Raw genomic sequence first — 18,463 nt, forward strand, 5'->3', positions numbered from 1 at the left:
TGTTGCCTCCCACTTCACAGTTTTACTGCCATTTAAGGCACTCTGACCATGCCAGTAAATACTGTATGTACAAAAATAATCTGCACATATTTTTCCCAAATTTAAAGACTAAAAACTGGGGTATGTGGATTAATTTTAATAAGGTTGGTACAGTTCCGTCTCCTGCAATAGATCCGTTATACTATAGTGTTGTTGCGGCCTCGGTCTGTGGCGCATCAGTGGCACGTTAGAAGTGAAATATTAAATGTTTGTTAACTTGTTTATCATGGCTACATGTTCTAATTATGGCTCAAACACAGCTAAAGAAAAACTGAAAATTATTGAAGAAGCAGAGAGCATTGGAAACCACGCAGCAGGAGGAAAGTGTATTGTGAGCTGAGGGCTGTATTTGCAGCTGACGAAAGAGCAAAACGCAGCTTCAAGAAAAGACTAGTAATGACTGGGGATGTCGCAACCAAACAGTGAAGTATCCAGACCTGGAAAAAAGACTCTGCAATTATGTAAATGAGAAGCGACAGTATGGATATGCTGTGACTACTGAAATGTGCCAACTCAAAGCATTGGCTTTTGCCAAAGAATTAGGCATCACCGGTTTCAAAGCTAGCCAGGGCTGACTATCAAGATTTTTCAATCAAAATGCATTAGGCTTCTGGCAAATTGGTGACACAGATCAAATGCCACTCTATTTTGAGATGCCCCTCGACAACACTGTGAACTGGCGAGGGGATCAACGTCATGAGATGAACTGGCAGCAGTGAGAAGCAGGCGTGTACAGTGATATGTGTAACTGGCGATGGGCATAAGTTGCACCTTATGTGATATGATGTGTGTTTTTTTAAAGTTAAGTGCCACTTTGAAATTAAAAAAAGACGTGCTAAGATATCTCAAAAATTTTAGTTTTACATGAAAGCCTGTACCTTAAACTACTTTTCTACATAATTTCTGTCAATATTGTGGCACTTGTTATAACGTTGTACCAGCTTTTGAATACCCTCCTCATAGTAGTCTGCCGCCTGACTTGTTAACCAATTCATCACCACTGTTTTGACTTCGTCATTGTCTTGAAGACGCTGATTGCCCAGTTGTTTCTTCAAGTGCAGGAACAGATGGTAGCCACTGGGCGCAGGATCGGGGCTGTACAGGGCATGATCTAGAGTTTACCATTGAAAAGATGTGATGAGATCTTTGGTCTGATTCACCACATGCAGACGGGCATTGTCTTGCAGCAAAATGATGCCCTTGCTCAACTTCCACGGACTGTTGCTTTGACTCTGGTGTGGCATAGGCCACCCATGTTTCATCACCCGTAACAATTTAGCTTAATAAATCATCACTGTCATTGTGGTACCGCTCAAGGAAAGTCAATGCACTGCCTAAACGTTCGATTTTGTGCACATCCGTCAACATTTTCGGTACCCAACGTGCGCACAATTTTCGGTAATTCAAGTGCTCGGTCACACTGCCATACAAAACACTACGAGAAACATTAGGAAAGTTATCTCGTAAGGAGGAAATCGTAAAGCGTCTGTTTTCTCTCACGTTATTGTCCACTTCCTGCACCAAACTTTCATTAACGACCAAAGAACGCCCACTCCGTTGTTCATAGTACACATTTGTGCGGCCGTGTTCAAATGCTCTCACCCATTTTCTTACCATTCCATCACTCATAATGTTTTCTCTGTAAACTGCACAGGTCTCACGATGAATATCGATCGCTTTTAGGCCATTAGCACTAAGAAATCTTATAACAGCCCATACTTCACAGTCGCGGGACTCACGATTATCAGAGGCATCTTAAACACTCAGTACACAACGTGAACAAGGAAGAATCAGACTGTAATGGTGTCAGTGCGTAGACAACAGATGTAGGCACCCAGAGCGCATGCGCAGAACGCCAATTGCAGCACTGCGGCCGCGCTGTGGCAAAACGGTACTTACTTAAAAAACACGCCTCGTATTTAAAAGGAAAACTGTTCCGAAAATATCAGTGAAAGGCATATTGATGAGCGCGAATCCGAAAGGATGGATGGAAATGATCTTGTGTTTGACTGGGACATGCATGTTCGGCAATTTTGCCGTGGTGCATTACAAGTTCAAGCCTAGGGGAAAAAATCAAGTGACCAGATTTGTCCCAAATTTGTGAGTGGGTGAAATGTGCACTGGTGGAAAAATCCTTCAGCAAATGTGGAATCACAACTTCATTGGACTGGACCAAAGATGACGCTCTTTGAGAAGATGGCGACAACAACAGTGGTTCTTCCACTAGAGGAGATGATGAAAGTGATGATCAATAGAATTATTATGTTAGAATAATTTTTTAAGTAAAATACAAATTAAAGCTAATCCTCCCCCTCCCTCCTTTCTTTTAAATTACAGTATGTGTATTATTTGATGGTGCAGATTATTCGTGTATATACGATATTCAGTCACAATCCAGATTGACAGCCTGTGTCTTCTGAGTTGCGCTGATAGTGTAGCACCATCTCCATAATTGGAAAGAAAGCTTATTCTGCCTTCTCTGCCTTGACTGTAACCCTAAACATGGTGGTATTATCTGGAGCCAGGGTACTGTTGTATATTTCTAATTAAAAAAAAAGGGGGGGAGGGAGGGGGTGTCCTTTCACAACTAATCTTGGAGCTAGCTATAGCTTTCTACCGATGCGTAATAGTTTTGTTAGCATTCAATTTAATATTGGCACCTGTACAGCCAAGAAGTGCTCAGAGAGCTCTTCACTTCATCTTAGAATGCAATCACTGCCAGAAAGCACTCATTAGCTGTCAGTGGCAGAGCTTAGCACTCTGGACTGTGAATTATGCAGCATATTGCAATGTTTGAAGTCTTTTATTTATTCATTTATATATGTAGTTATCTGCATGCTAGCTATGTTTTGGTAGGAAAATGTCAAAATGAAGAAATTAACAGTAGGTCATCTATTTTCTTGTAGTTTGTATCAGAGAGTCTGATGTGCTGTGTAGCATATTTAGTGAGGTATGTGTAATGTACACATTGTTGCATGACTGAATGGTGTATGTGTATTGTTTGTACACCACCAAGCTCAGGTTGCATTTCATAAAGACCTTCAGCTCCTACAGGAAAGCCAAACGTAAGTCAGAATTTACTTGTAGTGTTTATAAAGTTGATTGTAAGTACCAAAATATTGCCAGTAGTTACAGATAACTCATAAATTATTATTACTTGAGGTAATTTTAGTACAAACAGTGACAACTCAAGATTTATTCTCTCAAAGTATTTTATGCTCTCAAAATTTTATTCTCTCAAAATATTTAGTTTAGTGTAGTAGCTTTTCAGTCTTGGTGTGATCTGACAGTGAACCGAATAAGTCTTGTATGCTATCATGAGGAAAAATAAATATTTCAAAAGAATGAATTGTCACTAGTTTTAAAGCTTCTGCTAGACTTCCCTAATATTTACATCACAATCTGTGGGGTCGGTGTCATACCCGTGGGTGATAAAAACCAAATTATTCTTTCACTGTAGAAGCTCCCATTGTAGAAATAATCCGAAAGTGTGTCACTTGTATAGAACTAAAGTTTGCAAATATAGTATTTTTTACTTAACCCTGTCGTTTACTCATTATTTCCCAATCTAGGTTCTCATGATGTAGTAGTCTCTGATGTCTCAGGCTTTCTTTGTGGGATGCATTAATAACGTGCTTCCAGGTGTTTCCATTTTATGCACAATATTAAAAAAAGTGTGAAACCTTTGGTTGGTCGAAATACACTTGTTAATTGGAGGTTCAGAACTGTTGTCCCCTTTAAAGTAGACTCCTTGATAATACATACAATTCTCCCAGTGCTCCTGCCATTGCTGGAAACACTTCTGGAACGTGTCTCCTGGAATGGTGATCAGTTTGGCCCCCGCATTCGGCATGATATCTTCCCTTTGCTCAAATCGTGTTCCTTTCAGGGCATTTTCAGCTCAGGAGATAGCCAAAAATGGCACGGAGTTAGAAAGTCTGACCAACAACATTAATGATTTCCAGACAGCTTTGCTCCTGCTCCATTGTCAGCCCTTTGGTACAGATTTTGCTGACATTCTCCTTTGCAGAAATTGTCAGTCAAAATTGGATGTAACCATCTAATGCTCACCTCTGTCATGTTCACAAGTTCTAATACTGTCATATGATGATCTTGCCTGACCAAAGTCTGCACTTCCTCAATGACACTGTTACACTGGCTTGCCCAAGGCATGCCTAAGCATGGTTCGCTAACCACAGATGTGTGGCCATCTTTTAAACAGTTGTTTACCATTCATTTCGTGTGAGTTTTCCACTGCATCATCTCAAAAAGGCTGTTGATTTTCACTTGGGCATTTCCAAGCTTTTCACAAAATTTGATGCTGTTTTGCTAGGGACAAGGAAAAATCATTTTATTTTACGGCCAAATTTGGGTTTATTTTTAGCCAATTCCAGTGTCATCTTTAGCCAATTCTGGTGTTATCTTTAGAAAACTTTGGTGCTCTTTTTTTTACACATTCAGTGTTTTTTTTTCCAAATTCGGTGCTATTTTTTACCAAATTAGTTTTTTCCCAATTTCAGCACAATTTTTTCCACCATTTTGGTTCTACTTTATCCAATTTCGATTTGTTTCCTTTTTCAGTGATTTTTTGTCAATATCAGTGTTATATTTCTGCAAAATTTGGTGTTTTTGATTCACACCATAGGATATCCACTGCTATTTTAAAATTATACTTGAACCTCACCTTGAGGAAAAGAAGTCAAAATGCAGTTTCAACATTGAATAACTATCAGTTACAAATATTGTGAAACTGCCGTCCTCATACTTACAACATCAATCATATAAGGGAAAAGACATATTTTGTAATATTTCATAAAAATCATCAATTTTGAGTTCTTTCATTCAAAACTGCCAATTACACATTATTTTTCATGTTTCATTTTCACAAAATGTTCTTGTTCTTGATGATTGCTGTTCCTGTTACTGGAATCCAACGAGTGCTTACTGTATACCCTCAATCAGAGGCGAACAGCCCGTGACTTATGCTTTCTGCTGTGGAGAAGAATTCATGACTGCACAAAAATGTTCTCCCACCCCGTTCACCCTTTCCCCCACATCTCCAACCGAAGAAAGTCTCCACTGGTTTATGTGGAAACGAGAATGTTTGATTGATACTTTTTGAACACATCTCGTATTTCAACGACCAACCCAGCTGTTGGGAGTCCAGGCAATGAGTACATATAACAGCACAATGTGCAGCAACTGAGTCGGTCATTGAAATACTGTGGATAAAATGGGAACAACTTGCTTGAACAGCTGGAGGCACACTAGTAATAATGTATGTCTTTACAGAAATGTAACTACTGTTTTTTGCACTGTATAGTTTTTCATCCTACTAGAAGGCAACGAAAATATGCAAACCAAAACTTTTGTTGATAGCCATTCTCGTGCTGAGTATTTTAAAGTGAAATAGTATATCTTCAAGAGAAACAATTATTTATTGAATGTTTCTTGTTAAAAACTGCAAACAATAGCCCACTGACAATTCTATGTGAATTGTAATCAATGAATTTTTTTGAAGGCCAACTGAACTTTGTAATGAATTCTCTGACTGTGATCGGTCATCCACAAAGTAAGTTTCACAGGTGAATCACATAATATTTCCATGTGGGTGTCATTTTGTTCTTGCTCCACACAGAATATGATGTTAGGAACTGCATCAGGTAACACACAGAGGTACTTGTTTTTTATTTTGACTATCAATTTGTCAGATTCAGACCATTTGCAGACCATAAAAGATGTATTCAAATGTGCATTCCACAACTGCAATAGCTAATCATTGTTGAAAAATTCTGTTAAGTATAACATGTTATAACAAACATATAAACATTCACATTGCAAGACAGAGTACATTTTTGTGTGAATGTTTACACTCACCTGAAGATGACTGATCAGTTGTCTGCCAGAAAACTTCACAGAATACCCATTACACCTGGAAAACGTGAAGAATTGCAATGGAGTACATGTTTTTTGTATGTAAATAGAACATTTCAAGAAAGATTAGTTATTGTAATTATAGACTGCGCAGTTGGGTAGATGTTTTATAGTCCAGGGATGATCTGGATTTGACTGAAATCAATAATCAAAATGAAAAATAATTATTGTTGTCTGTATATTACATGATGCAATTCCTAACATTTGTGGAAGCTGTCAACCACAATCTATACAATATTAAATATTGTTGTTTTGGGTAATGATGTGCACAACTTACATTTCATTTTGCCTTGAATGTGAACAGTGGTGCATTTTATGTAGAAAATTGTTATGGGAATGGGCACTACAAGTGATTAAGTCAGTGATTTAGATTTTTAATGTGTGAAGTGTGAAGTGTGACACTGTCTGGCTTTTAATGTGCAAAGAGTAATCCTCAATAATTGACATGTATTGCTTACCACCAGATTCTGTGCACTACAAGTCCTCCATGACTGTTGTCTGTGACTAATTCCCTCAGCCTACAGTTGTAATCTGTCTGCTTGTGGTTTTCATTTCTTTCTGCTTCTCAGATAATTTATCATTGGATGACACTTGCAGGGGAATATCAAAGATATTTTTAGCAGCTGCTTTTTGTCAAAAATGGCAAATTGCTTTGGTAAGGGAGCACAAAAACTATTCCTATATCACAAAACAGATCTCACATGTGGAGGCAGTTTTGCACACAAGTAGTGGAATGTAAATACTTACATGCACACCATGCATTTTTGTTATTACCATTTTTGTGTATATATATATTTTTTTTTCTCATACCGTATCACAACATACTTTCTGGATGACCTTCAAACCTAAATTTTTTGGTAAAACATGTGGAAAGTCAAACATGCAAAATTAAGAGTAAATTCTCCATACTTTCCTTTTTTTTCTAGATATGGGTTTACATGAGCCCAATGTAAAAAAAAAAAAAAATAGGTTCTTCTATTAGATTATTAATAAGCTAATTCTTGTATTAAACTTTCTCCTGTTACTGTGCGGTTAGCCCATTGTTGAATGACTTGGTCATGTTTCTCATTACATTGTGGCCGTGACATGCAAAATGATGTGGTTTATGGCAATATTGCTTTATTGGTTGGAAAGGGGAACCCGAAGTGTTTACTAATTTGTGGCAATTGCTTAATTACTAGAATCCAGCTATTCAAGATGTTTGTGTGTCAAGACAAGGGAACTATTTTGACATTCCCACATTACTTTATAATCTCTTGCAAAAGTAGTTTGTTTCACTCTTAGCAGAAGATATTGATGTTGGATTGTGAGTTACAAAAAACAATTTCAGTTTGGTTACTCACCTATCCAAAAGACAAATGTTTCAAATTTGACATATTCCTGCAAAATAGGTAAAAGAAACTGCCAATCAATTTCTTACATGAAGAATGTCATGTAGAAGATCTTGATTATTTAGTACATGACAGGAAAATTGTGATAGGTGTAATCACATCTTTGTGGCAAGTATTCTTGTAAGTGTTTGGTGAAATAATAGCTGTAGTCCTAAACAGCCTTCCATTTGACAGCTTTGAACGGCTTATTTTTCCTACAAAAGCACATCTTTCAGACATTTTATTAAGAGGTGCATACTATTTCAAGAAGCTGTGTGACCGTCACTGCCGAATCACAGCAGTATGAAAAAAATCTTTCCAGATAATCTGACAGTTCAATCGTCTCGCATAAGTTATGCTAAGTGAAGTACAGACAAACTTTTTTACTCTATATTCTTCCATCATTGTCAAATAGTGGAAAGTCCAGGATGGAATGACAACAATACGAAAAGGATATATTGCTACTCATCACATAGAGAAGACATTGAGTCACAGGATAGCATTCTAGCATTGTTTTTCATTGTGCCCGTCTGTGATCAGTGCCTCCTTTATGTGAAAAATATCTGTTTCTCCTTTCCATATTTTCCCATCATTTTGATTTATAATCTCTACCTGACTCAAATGTGTATAATTCCTAACTCTGCTTCCAATTACTATTATACTTCTAATTTACCAATGAATAATATTTATACCTTTCTTTCCATTTTTTCAGTAACGGCTTCTCATCTGCTATTGTTATATTTGCTGTTTACAAACATTGGCTTTTGTTTCCCACACGAAATAAGTTAAATTAAGAAGATGCCTTCCTAATAACTATAAAAGTGTCGCCCGGTGATACTAGGTGACAAAGAAATGGTCTTACATTGAAAATTTTAGGAAGTGAAAAAAAAAGAAAAAGAAAAAGAAATATACGGGAAAAAACTCTCTGTCTCTCAATAAACAAAATGATTTTTAAGAAAATAGGAAGACATCTTCAAAGGACAATTGACTATTAGATACCATGTTTAACTGATTTATAGAAAAACGAACATGTAAATCAGTTTCTACTTATCGTTAATGCCTTATGCAAAAAAATTTACTTTTATTTTTGACTTATTATATAATTTATACGTATAATGAAGGAAATAAAGGTAACCAGTAATGCTGTATATACATAAACTAAATTAAAATCATTGCTAAGCTTTCAGACAAATTGATTCTGAGAGCTAACTGATTGTCAAAAATGCACACATACGCTTGTTTGCCTGTATCATTGTCATGACAGATTGCACTGCCTCTACTCAAACAGTGTGTGTGTGTGTGTGTGTGTGTGTGTGTGTGTGTGTGTGTTTGTTTTAGTCGGTCTGTCGGTCAATTGATTAGTCAGTTAGTTAGTTAGTTAATTAGCTCAAAGTGAGGACAATGCCTGAAAGCTTAGGAACAATTTCAATCTCGTTTATGTACCTGATGACTGCTCAGTGCCTCAGGTACTATATCATAGGTAGTTACCTTTATAACTTCAATTATTTGTATTCCATCCGTGACTACCCAATATCATATTAGAAAATACAGGGTGTTTCAAAAATGACCGGTATATTTGAAACTAAACGAGCAGCGATAGAAATACACCGTTTTTTGCAATATGCTTGGGACAACAGTACATTTTCAGGCGGACAAACTTTCGAAATTACAGTAGTTACAATTTTCAACAACAGATGGCACTGCAAGTGATGTGAAAGATATAGAAGACAACGCAGTTTGTGGGTGCGCCATTCTGTACGTCGTCTTTCTGCTGTAAGCGTGTGCTGTTCACAATGTGCAAGTGTGCTGTAGACAACATGGTTTATTCCTTAGAACAGAGGATTTTTCTGGTGTTGGAATTCCACCGCCTAGAACACAGTGTTGTTGCAACAAGACGAAGTTTTCAACGGAGGTTTAATGTAACCAAAGGACCGAAAAGCGATACAATAAAGGATCTGTTTGAAAAATTTCAACGGACTGGGAACGTGACGGATGAACGTGCTGGAAAGGTAGGGCGACCGCGTACGGCAACCACAGAGGGCAACGCGCAGCTAGTGCAGCAGGTGATCCAACAGCGGCGTCGGGGTTCCGTTCGCCGTGTTGCAGCTGCGGTCCAAATGACACCAATGTCCATGTATCGTCTCATGGGCCAGAGTTTACACCTCTATCCATACAAAATTCAAACGCGGCAACCCCTCAGCGCCGCTACCATTGCTGCACGAGAGACATTCGCTAACGATATAGTGCACAGGATTGATGACGGCGATACGCATGTGGGCAGCATTTGGTTTACTGACGAAGCTTATTTTTACCTGGACGGCTTTGTCAATAAACAGAACTGGCGCATATGGGGAACCGAAAAGCCCCATGTTGCAGTCCCATCGTCCCTGCATCCTCAAAAAGTACTGGTCTGGGCCGCCATTTCTTCCAAAGGAATCATTGGCCCATTTTTCAGATCCGAAACGATTACTGCATCACGCTATCTGGACATTCTTCGTGAATTTGTGGCGGTACAAACTGCCTTAGATGACACTGCGAACACCTCGTGGTTTATGCAAGATGGTGCCCGGCCACATTGCACGGCCGACGTCTTTAATTTCCTGAATGAATATTTCGATGATCGTGTGATTGCTTTGGGCTATCCGAAACATACAGGAGGCGGCGTGGATTGGCCTCCCTATTCGCCAGACATGAACCCCTGTGACTTCTTTCTGTGGGGACACTTGAAAGACCAGGTGTACCGCCAGAATCCAGAAACAATTGAACAGCTGAAGCAGTACATCTCATCTGCATGTGAAGCCATTCCGCCAGACACGTTGTCAAAGTTTTCGGGCAATTTCATTCAGAGACTACGCCATATTATTGCTACGCATGGTGGATATGTGGAAAATATCGTACTATATAGTTTCCCAGACCGCAGCGCCATCTGTTGTTGAAAATTGTAACTACTGTAATTTCGAAAGTTTGTCTGCCTGAAAATGTACTGTTGTCCCAAGCATATTGCAACAAACGGTGTATTTCTATCGCTGCTCGTTTAGTTTTTATTGCCGTTTCAAATATACCGGTCATTTTTGAAACACCCTGTACTTAGTTAGATGGGTCAATGTGATGGTCTTTTAATTTATTCAGGACTTCACTGTGTACTTGTAACAGAAGCTCATGAAGTTCTAAAACACAAAATTGTTTTTAATTCTTACAATGAGCCTAATGTACATTTTCCTTATTTTATCCAGAATATCTGTTCACACTGTCTTTACAACAAAGCGGTAAAACAGTGGACGTCTATTAGAATGAACTCATTTCTATTTACTGTACTACAGTGTCAGTTTAAGCATTCTGTGCCGTTCGAGAATCATTTTAGAAAAGTGTATGGATGGTTCCTACAGTAAAGATGCAGTTGATTCCTTGCCCCTTCTCATGCAACTGATTAAGTGGCCCATCTTTGGGCCAGTAATTCTTTTGGAAAGCTGAGTTGTCTGAATGGGTCAGTATTGTTTGTGTTGTAGTGTTCCTCTGTATTGTCACTACTACTACTACTGTTGCTAATGTAGGCTCTATTTTCTGACAGCCAATCACAGCAGCGAGTCTCATGACGACAATGGCGGGCGGCAATGTGTCGCTTTCAGGAGGACAGGTTGTAACGGGCACCGGCATTGCCACCACCGTCACCTCCCCTCTGGTTCGACAGGTTGCGGGGCAACAAGTTGTTAATCTGCAACAGGTAAATGAAAGCTCTCTATGTTTGTGAAATGGATAGATTGTAGTTAGATAGTATAAGTTATCATACAAAGTCCTCCGTGAGTAGTGCATGTATGAATGTGTGTGTGTGTGTGTGTGTGTGTGTGTGTGTGTGTGTGTGTGTGTGTGTGTGGTGGGGGGGGGGGGTGAATGTAGTGATTTTTCTACATCTGAAGGAGGACTCTGTCCAGTTGCATAAAATATCCAGTCTTCTTGTCTGCTACTCAGTGTCTTCTCAATGTGTTGGTTAGCAATCTATCCAAACTTACATCCTCCATGATGGCCCTTCAACAGTGGGATAACCATCAAAGATTCTACCTTTTTGCAATAATTAAGAATTCTCATTAATTGTATTTTTGCAAGTTTAAAGCAAACCAGCGGCAGCGCAAAGCAGTCTTGATACCGCGACACACTCACGATGCTTACTGGCCTATCACAAAATTGACCTGCTTACATCTACTTTTAATTCCAAGGTCATAATTCGCCCCACGCGATTGTGTGCAGTTGTACTTCGTCAAATCAATTATTTCTCAAATCGTAATCACTAATCCCAACACTGACTGTTCATAAACACACAATTAACACTTTTCTTTTTTTCTAAGAGTAAAAGAATTACGTCAAGTTATCTACATAGTTATTAAAATATTATTCCAAATGACCTCAAACATTTATCATCATTATATTTTAATGGTAATCAGAAAAAAATATGATTTATTATCAGAAAATAAAACATACCATATCGCAAAGCGCACGTAACTAAATGACAGCTTTGCATAGCGTCGGGACTTAATCACGCAAAACTATATAAAGAAATGCCCGAAATCTCAATTTCTCCATACCAGCTGACAGATACAAATAAGATATAGGACTTCATAGATCAATCTTGACCTGTAATATTATAAACCCACGTAAGTTCTATATGCCTTACAACTTTTCTTGAGATTCTTCTGAACCTTCAGATGAAATTAGTGTGTGTCTAGGTGAGCTCGGCACTGTTACTTCTGTCCCTGCCTGCCATAGTCTATCTATTCCCTCCCTTTCCCTTGCTGTAAAATTGTCGTGATCTTGATGCATGCATTGTCCATATCTAATTCTAAATGCCACTGCGAGTGATCATCACTTTCTGAAGCTTTAGCAATATTGTGATAATCTCGGTCATTACTTAAGTGCTCCTCAGACTGTGTAAATGTTCCTGAGCTGCGAGATAATGATTGACACTCCTAATCAGTCCTCAGTCACACACCCGATCAGTCACTGCATTTGAGAGACCATGATGCAGCTGTGTGAACATGCTCTGAACTTTGGTGGTTTTCACTCTTGCAGTGGTTTTCTCTGTGGGTGAAGATTTCTGAGAAGTAAGATACTGTGTAATGCTCATGAACAGAGTTACTTTGTGCCTCACTTTCAGAAACAGTTTTCAAAAAGCGAATCAAAGTCTGATGTTCTTGAACTGTAGCAAGTCTCACCTCATGATTTTCATTCAGTCCTTGGGCCCGCATAATCCTCAGTCTTTTAGACTTTCTGGTGTATTTAGAAAAACGTAACTGTTTTCTAGACATTTTTATCGATAAACAAAGTGAAATCAAAATGTAATGAGTAGGCACTGAAATAACAAAGCAAACTCAGTCAATTACTTTTTCCTAGCAAAGAGTATAAATAAGAACTGCCGAAAAATGCAAAGCAAAGTCATTAAGTTTTTAATACGTAAAGCAAATCAGTAAAACCATATGTTCAATCCAGATAAATTCAATATTAGTTTCTATTAATAAAGGTAAGTTTGCGGCACTTAATTCTTTCATTTACGTAACTACTGAAAATACATTTGTCACTGAATTAAAAAAAACTAACACCACCATCTGTTGGTTCTTTGCTGTGCTACATAACTGACATCGCTGTCTATTGGTTCTTTGGTGTATTATACTGTGATGATCATCTCACTGAGGTAAACATCTGAACTGCTACGCTGAGCAAATCATTTTAGAAAAAAAACTTTAAATTATGTTTTTTTCCCTGTTGATCTGATTTAGATGAAATAAAGCGTATATGGCTTATATGTTGCCCTGAGCTACGTTAAAGTTAGCTGTGAATCCCCATAAAAATTAGTTTGGAAGTTAGTGTGTTCAAACAGACAAATAGATAAACATCATGACTTTAGATAAAAATTTAAATTAGTATATCTTTTTTCATGGTCTGATTTTGGTGAAATAGAGCCTGTATGATGCCCCAAGCTGCACTCAAGTTACTTCTGAAACCCCATGAAAATTCGTGTAGTAGTTTTGGAGATTACCATGTTCAAAGAGGTAAACATGATGGTTTACAGATTTATTATTAGTGTTTGTATAGATCTTGAATAGATATTTGCTAGATTTCACCTGCATTTCAAACGAATTTTGCCCTGCAGTTTCATTTCCATGCAGCTCAATGTTTATTATCTCACATATCCTGAGCTATGTACCTTGCACTGATATAATTTTGTTGATACATTCAGTGACATATATGGGTAGTGTCTGAAATGTGTTGCAAACACAGTTAGTAGTAAAAAAGTACTAAATTAAAACATCATAGTTTTACTATATGAACAGTGAAAATGTAGTTAGTGATAAACTGTTTTCTTTCATCATTTTGTGGGATTTGTCAGTGAGAAAAAGTTTCATAGATGTTTAAAATTGTGTGTAATGTTTGTTGTAGCGTACTTAGTGCTCTACAAAAAGACTTTCACAATTAAAGCTTTCAGCCATTAAAGCCTTCATCAACAATATACACACATATGCGTGCCTTCCCCCCCCCTCACACACACACACACACACACACACACACACACACAGGCACTTGACTGCAGTCTCAGGCAACTGAAACCACAGAGTCTTTTTGTTGTGCCTATCTGTGACTCAGCATCTCCTCTATATGGTGAGTAGCAACTTTCCTTCTCATAACATTGTTACGTTCTATCCTGGATTTTCCGTTATTTGATTACTAAGTGCTCGCATTCTCAAATACTGGATGAATAAAGTATGGATATTTGCGTTTTTGTGGGCTACACTTCTTTTACACCCCCATTCTCATCCCTTTGGTAGCTAGGTGATTCTTACCTCCACAGCAATTTTGAGAAGGTAAGTGGTATGTGTATCAACTTTGGTTGAAATCGGTCAAGTGGTTTCGGAGAAGATGTGGAACATAGACATATATACATACATTTTTATAATGTGTATGGATATGTGTTTTTGCATGATCGTATTTTGATAAAGTAAAGTCTGTATGTTGTCCCAAGCTATGCTCAAGTTACTTGTGGAAACCCCATGAAAATTCATGTAGTAGTTTTGGAGATTAGCATGTTCAAACAGACAGATGTGGTGATTTTACAGTTTTGTTACTAATATTTTATTCATTTTTATGCACTTATTTCTACTGGCAAGCTTAGGTCTTCATGCCCCCTCTCACATCCAACCGGACATTCTTCATGATGCAACATCACCATATGTGTTGTACAGGGGTGGTATATAATGCTCATACTAATACTGGCAATAACAATAATAATACACACTAAGTTCAAGGTTCAATTCGTGGTGGAAATCTCATATCCTCTCAAAATGAAAGTGGGAGTAAGACAAGATAATTAATGACTTTTCAACTGTGGCATTTAGAAAGCGATATGAGAATGGCTCAAACAGAATATGATCCTCAGAATTGATTAATCAATCACTTTAGGCTGAGTCAAGTATGTACAGAATGTCTAGCATTTGCAGACGATTTAGCGGTCTTTATTTGCAACATTTCATCAGCCCAAATTCAGACAGAACTCTCGAAATAAGCTGCAGAAAAAGGTCTGTTTCAGATATGTTCTGAAAAAAACAGAATACATGACCAGCAACAGACAAGCACCAAAATTCAAGCAGATGACAAATGGCAAATTTAAACAGATCGCACAATTTAAATATCTCAGTGAAACCATTCAAGAAAATGGAATCCTGCCCTTCATTTTAACCTTCTCCAAACTGTTTCTCCCTCCTCCAGAGGAAGGAACTAATAGTTCCAAAAGCTAAGACTGGTTCATGTACTTTTATATGAGGGCGATTTGAAAAGTTCTCGGAACGGAATACAGAAAAATACTTACATCACTGAAACTTTTTATTATTTTTCAATGTAGTCTCCTTGTGGATTAATGCACTTGGACCAAAGATGTTTCAGTGCCTTGATCCCAGGCCTGCAAGATAGTTGTCAACTCTGTCTATCAGTTCTTCGTTTGAAGTGAATCTTCATCCACCAAGAAAAATTTCCAGTTTGGGGAGGTGATGGAAGTCTGACGGAGCCATATCAGGTGCATAACATGGGTGTGGCAGTAATTCATACCTTAGTTCGTGTAATTTTGCGATGGCGATGGTGCATGTGTGTGAGTGCGCATCAAGAGTCTTGCAGATAATTTTTTCACTCCCAATTCTTCAGTTAAAATGTGATATAACCTTTCAGATGACATCTAGCAAGTGTGCGCAATTTCACGCACTTTCAGTCGGCGATCCTCCGTGACCATTTTGTGCACTTTTGCAATGATTTCTGGAGTAGTGACATATCTTGGCTGACCACTGCGCAGATCATCATCTAAGCTCTCCCGACCAAATTTAAATTCATTTGCCCACACTTGGCAACAGTTGAATATGAAGGAGCAGAGTCTCCCAGTGTATTCTGAAAATTGGCATGAATGTCCTTTGCTTTCATGCGGGAACAACAGAGCCATCTCATTGCCACAGCTCTCTTCCAAGGGCATTGATGTGGCACATGTTTACAGGCAACAGTCCAATGAATATCATGTGAACAACTCATTGCACTAGCTCTGACCTCTCATGGTGATTCCGAGAACTATTCAAACCACCATTGTAGACTGCTCAAAACAATTAGAGGAACAAGAATTTGATCGAGTGTTCCATGTACATAGTCTGCGATTAAAATATATACTGTTACTCTTTATCATCCAATGTGTTTTAATAATGAGAACAAGCCTCCACAATACATTTGAAAACCATAGCATAGTGGCAGTATTCCAAAGTATCACACTACCACTAAAGCAGTGAACAAGCAATGTCTCACTCTACCATCCAGTGAGTGTGTACTTTTTGTGTACATTTCACCAGTTACCATGAGGTATCTGACCGAGGCAGAATGTGTTCAGGGAGTGACATTACTGCAGGAAGGTTGGACTATTCGTGCAGTGTCTACAGAGCTTAATGTGGCCTCATCTGTTGTTGGGAGGGTTTGGAAATGGTTTCGTGAAACTGGTACACACATGAGCAAGCAGGGAAAGGGACAAAACAGAACATGTCAGCCAGAGACAACCAATATTTGGTTAATTGTTCTCTCTGTCAGCATTGTGTGACTGCCTGGGACCTAAAAAATGATGTAAAGCAGCAACTGGTCGCACTTTCAGTGACCAAACAATACGCAACAAACTCTGAGAGGTCAGTTTAAGACCAAGAAGAGTTCATTACATGTCTCGAATAACTGTTTGACACATGAGAGATTGATTTTAATTTGCTGAGGAACATAGGCACTAGCAACGACGTCACTGACACAATGAGTCATTTACATACAAGTCCCGTTTTCATCTAACACTGTGCAATGGGCGTATACGTGTATATCGTCATCGTGGTGAACATTATAATGATTGGGAGTCCAGGAAATGAGCAGATTTGGCTATGACTCGGTCCTGATATGGGGTGGCACCACAGTTGATGGCTGATTGGACCATCAGATATTCGGAGGTCGACTTAATGCTCAGAGGTTCATCAACAAGATTGTGCTGGGTCACATTATGCCCATTGAAGTTGTAAATGAGGGAGAGCATCCAACAGCAGCCTCCACGGAAACGTTACAGAATGTTGTGATTCAAATATTATACTGGCCTGCTCTGTGACCTGATCTCAGTCCTATTAAGCACATATGGCACATGCTGGATAGACAACTTTGGGCGCACCTCAGACTCTCAAACAAGTTGCAGAGATTCTTAATGAGAAATGGGGAAAAAATTCCATAAGAAAATGTTCGGGGGCATGCCAGGAGCACGCCTCGAAGACGTGAAGCAATAATACAGGCACATGGAGGACCTACCAGATAGTGAAGTGTTTCTTTTTCTGCCTATTGTCACTTAAGTGAAGGAGTTTGCACTTAAGTTTATGGCATTGTGTCGAGTTTCTTGTCATAACACTAACATGTGATGAGAAGAGAACAGGACATGTACTGTTAAATAAAGGTGTCATTTTCCAGAACAAAAGTCTGTTTCACTCCAAACACTCGTGAAAAAAAAATTGCAAGTGTTTAAAATGTTGTCCCCCTAATTTTTTTGAGCAATGTGTTTGAGTTTATCAGAAATGTTAAAAATTTTACTTCCTGAACAAAACAAATAGTCAGCAATTCTGCCTCATCATTTTTTACTTCTGTTCTCTGATACTGGAATGCATTACTGAATATTACAAGAGGGAGTCCATCAGTAGACCCCCCCCCCCCCCCCCCCCCCCCCCCCACACACACACACACACACACACACACACACTGCATGTTGGTATTCTGGTTCCTAGGGGTTCATTTATTGATTGTCATTTTTTTATTTCACGGTTGCTATTTGAGTTTACGTATTGTCATTTGAAGATAGTGAGAGGAGCTGTGGACATTAGAAAATGGAGTGCCAAGTAGAGAAATCCGAACATTTCTGACATATTCTTCTGTTTGAGGTCGATAAAGGGGTGACAGCAGCAGAAGCAGCTTGAAACATTTGCTCCATGTGCGGGTATAATGTCATTTCCTTGGATAGAGCACAGCAAAAAAATGGTTTTCTCATTTTAAGGAGGTTTGTTTCGACAGTAGTGACTTTCCATGTTCAGGAAGACCTTTGGGGTTTGATGAAGATCTTTTAAACGAATTAATCCACTGTGATCCACATCACTGTACTTAAGAAGTGGCAAGTGGCAGCTGTGGTGAACTGTGGTCATTCCATAACTATGCAACAATTGCGTGTAGTAAGGAAGGTTCAAAAATTGGGTGTATGAGTACTGCATGTCTATGTCAAAATCACAAAAATCAGCAGGTGGCTGTATGTGCATCTCTGCTTGTTTGTCATCAAGTGGCTTGTGAACAAAACTGACCATTCCTATCCTGTATTGTTACTGGTGATGAGAAATGACGTCTTTAAGGAAAAGAAAGAAATGGTTGAGTCCAAACAAAGCAGCAACTCCCCGTACCGTGACATGCATGCATCAGAAAAGATAATGTTACACATCTGGTGGAACAGTGATTGTGTGGCGTACTATGAATTGCTTGCCTGAGGTGTAATCACCACTGCTGACATTTATTTCAACAACTGAAACATCTTGGAGATGCAATCCGAGATCAGGAAGACT

General features: G+C 38.6%; 1 protein-coding gene across 1 annotated transcript in view; it reads left to right on the forward strand.

Annotated features, from left to right (window-relative positions):
* The window catches only part of LOC124716771 (nuclear factor related to kappa-B-binding protein-like), a 215,137-nt gene that overhangs the window by 136,288 nt on the left and 60,386 nt on the right, over nucleotides 1–18,463 (forward strand). Inside the window, 1 exon segment of the mRNA XM_047243318.1 lies at nucleotides 10,912–11,064. Within this exon segment, the coding sequence (XP_047099274.1) occupies nucleotides 10,912–11,064 (153 nt within the window).

This window comes from Schistocerca piceifrons, chromosome 9, assembly GCF_021461385.2.
Source record: "Schistocerca piceifrons isolate TAMUIC-IGC-003096 chromosome 9, iqSchPice1.1, whole genome shotgun sequence".
Lineage (NCBI taxonomy): Eukaryota > Metazoa > Arthropoda > Insecta > Orthoptera > Acrididae > Schistocerca > Schistocerca piceifrons.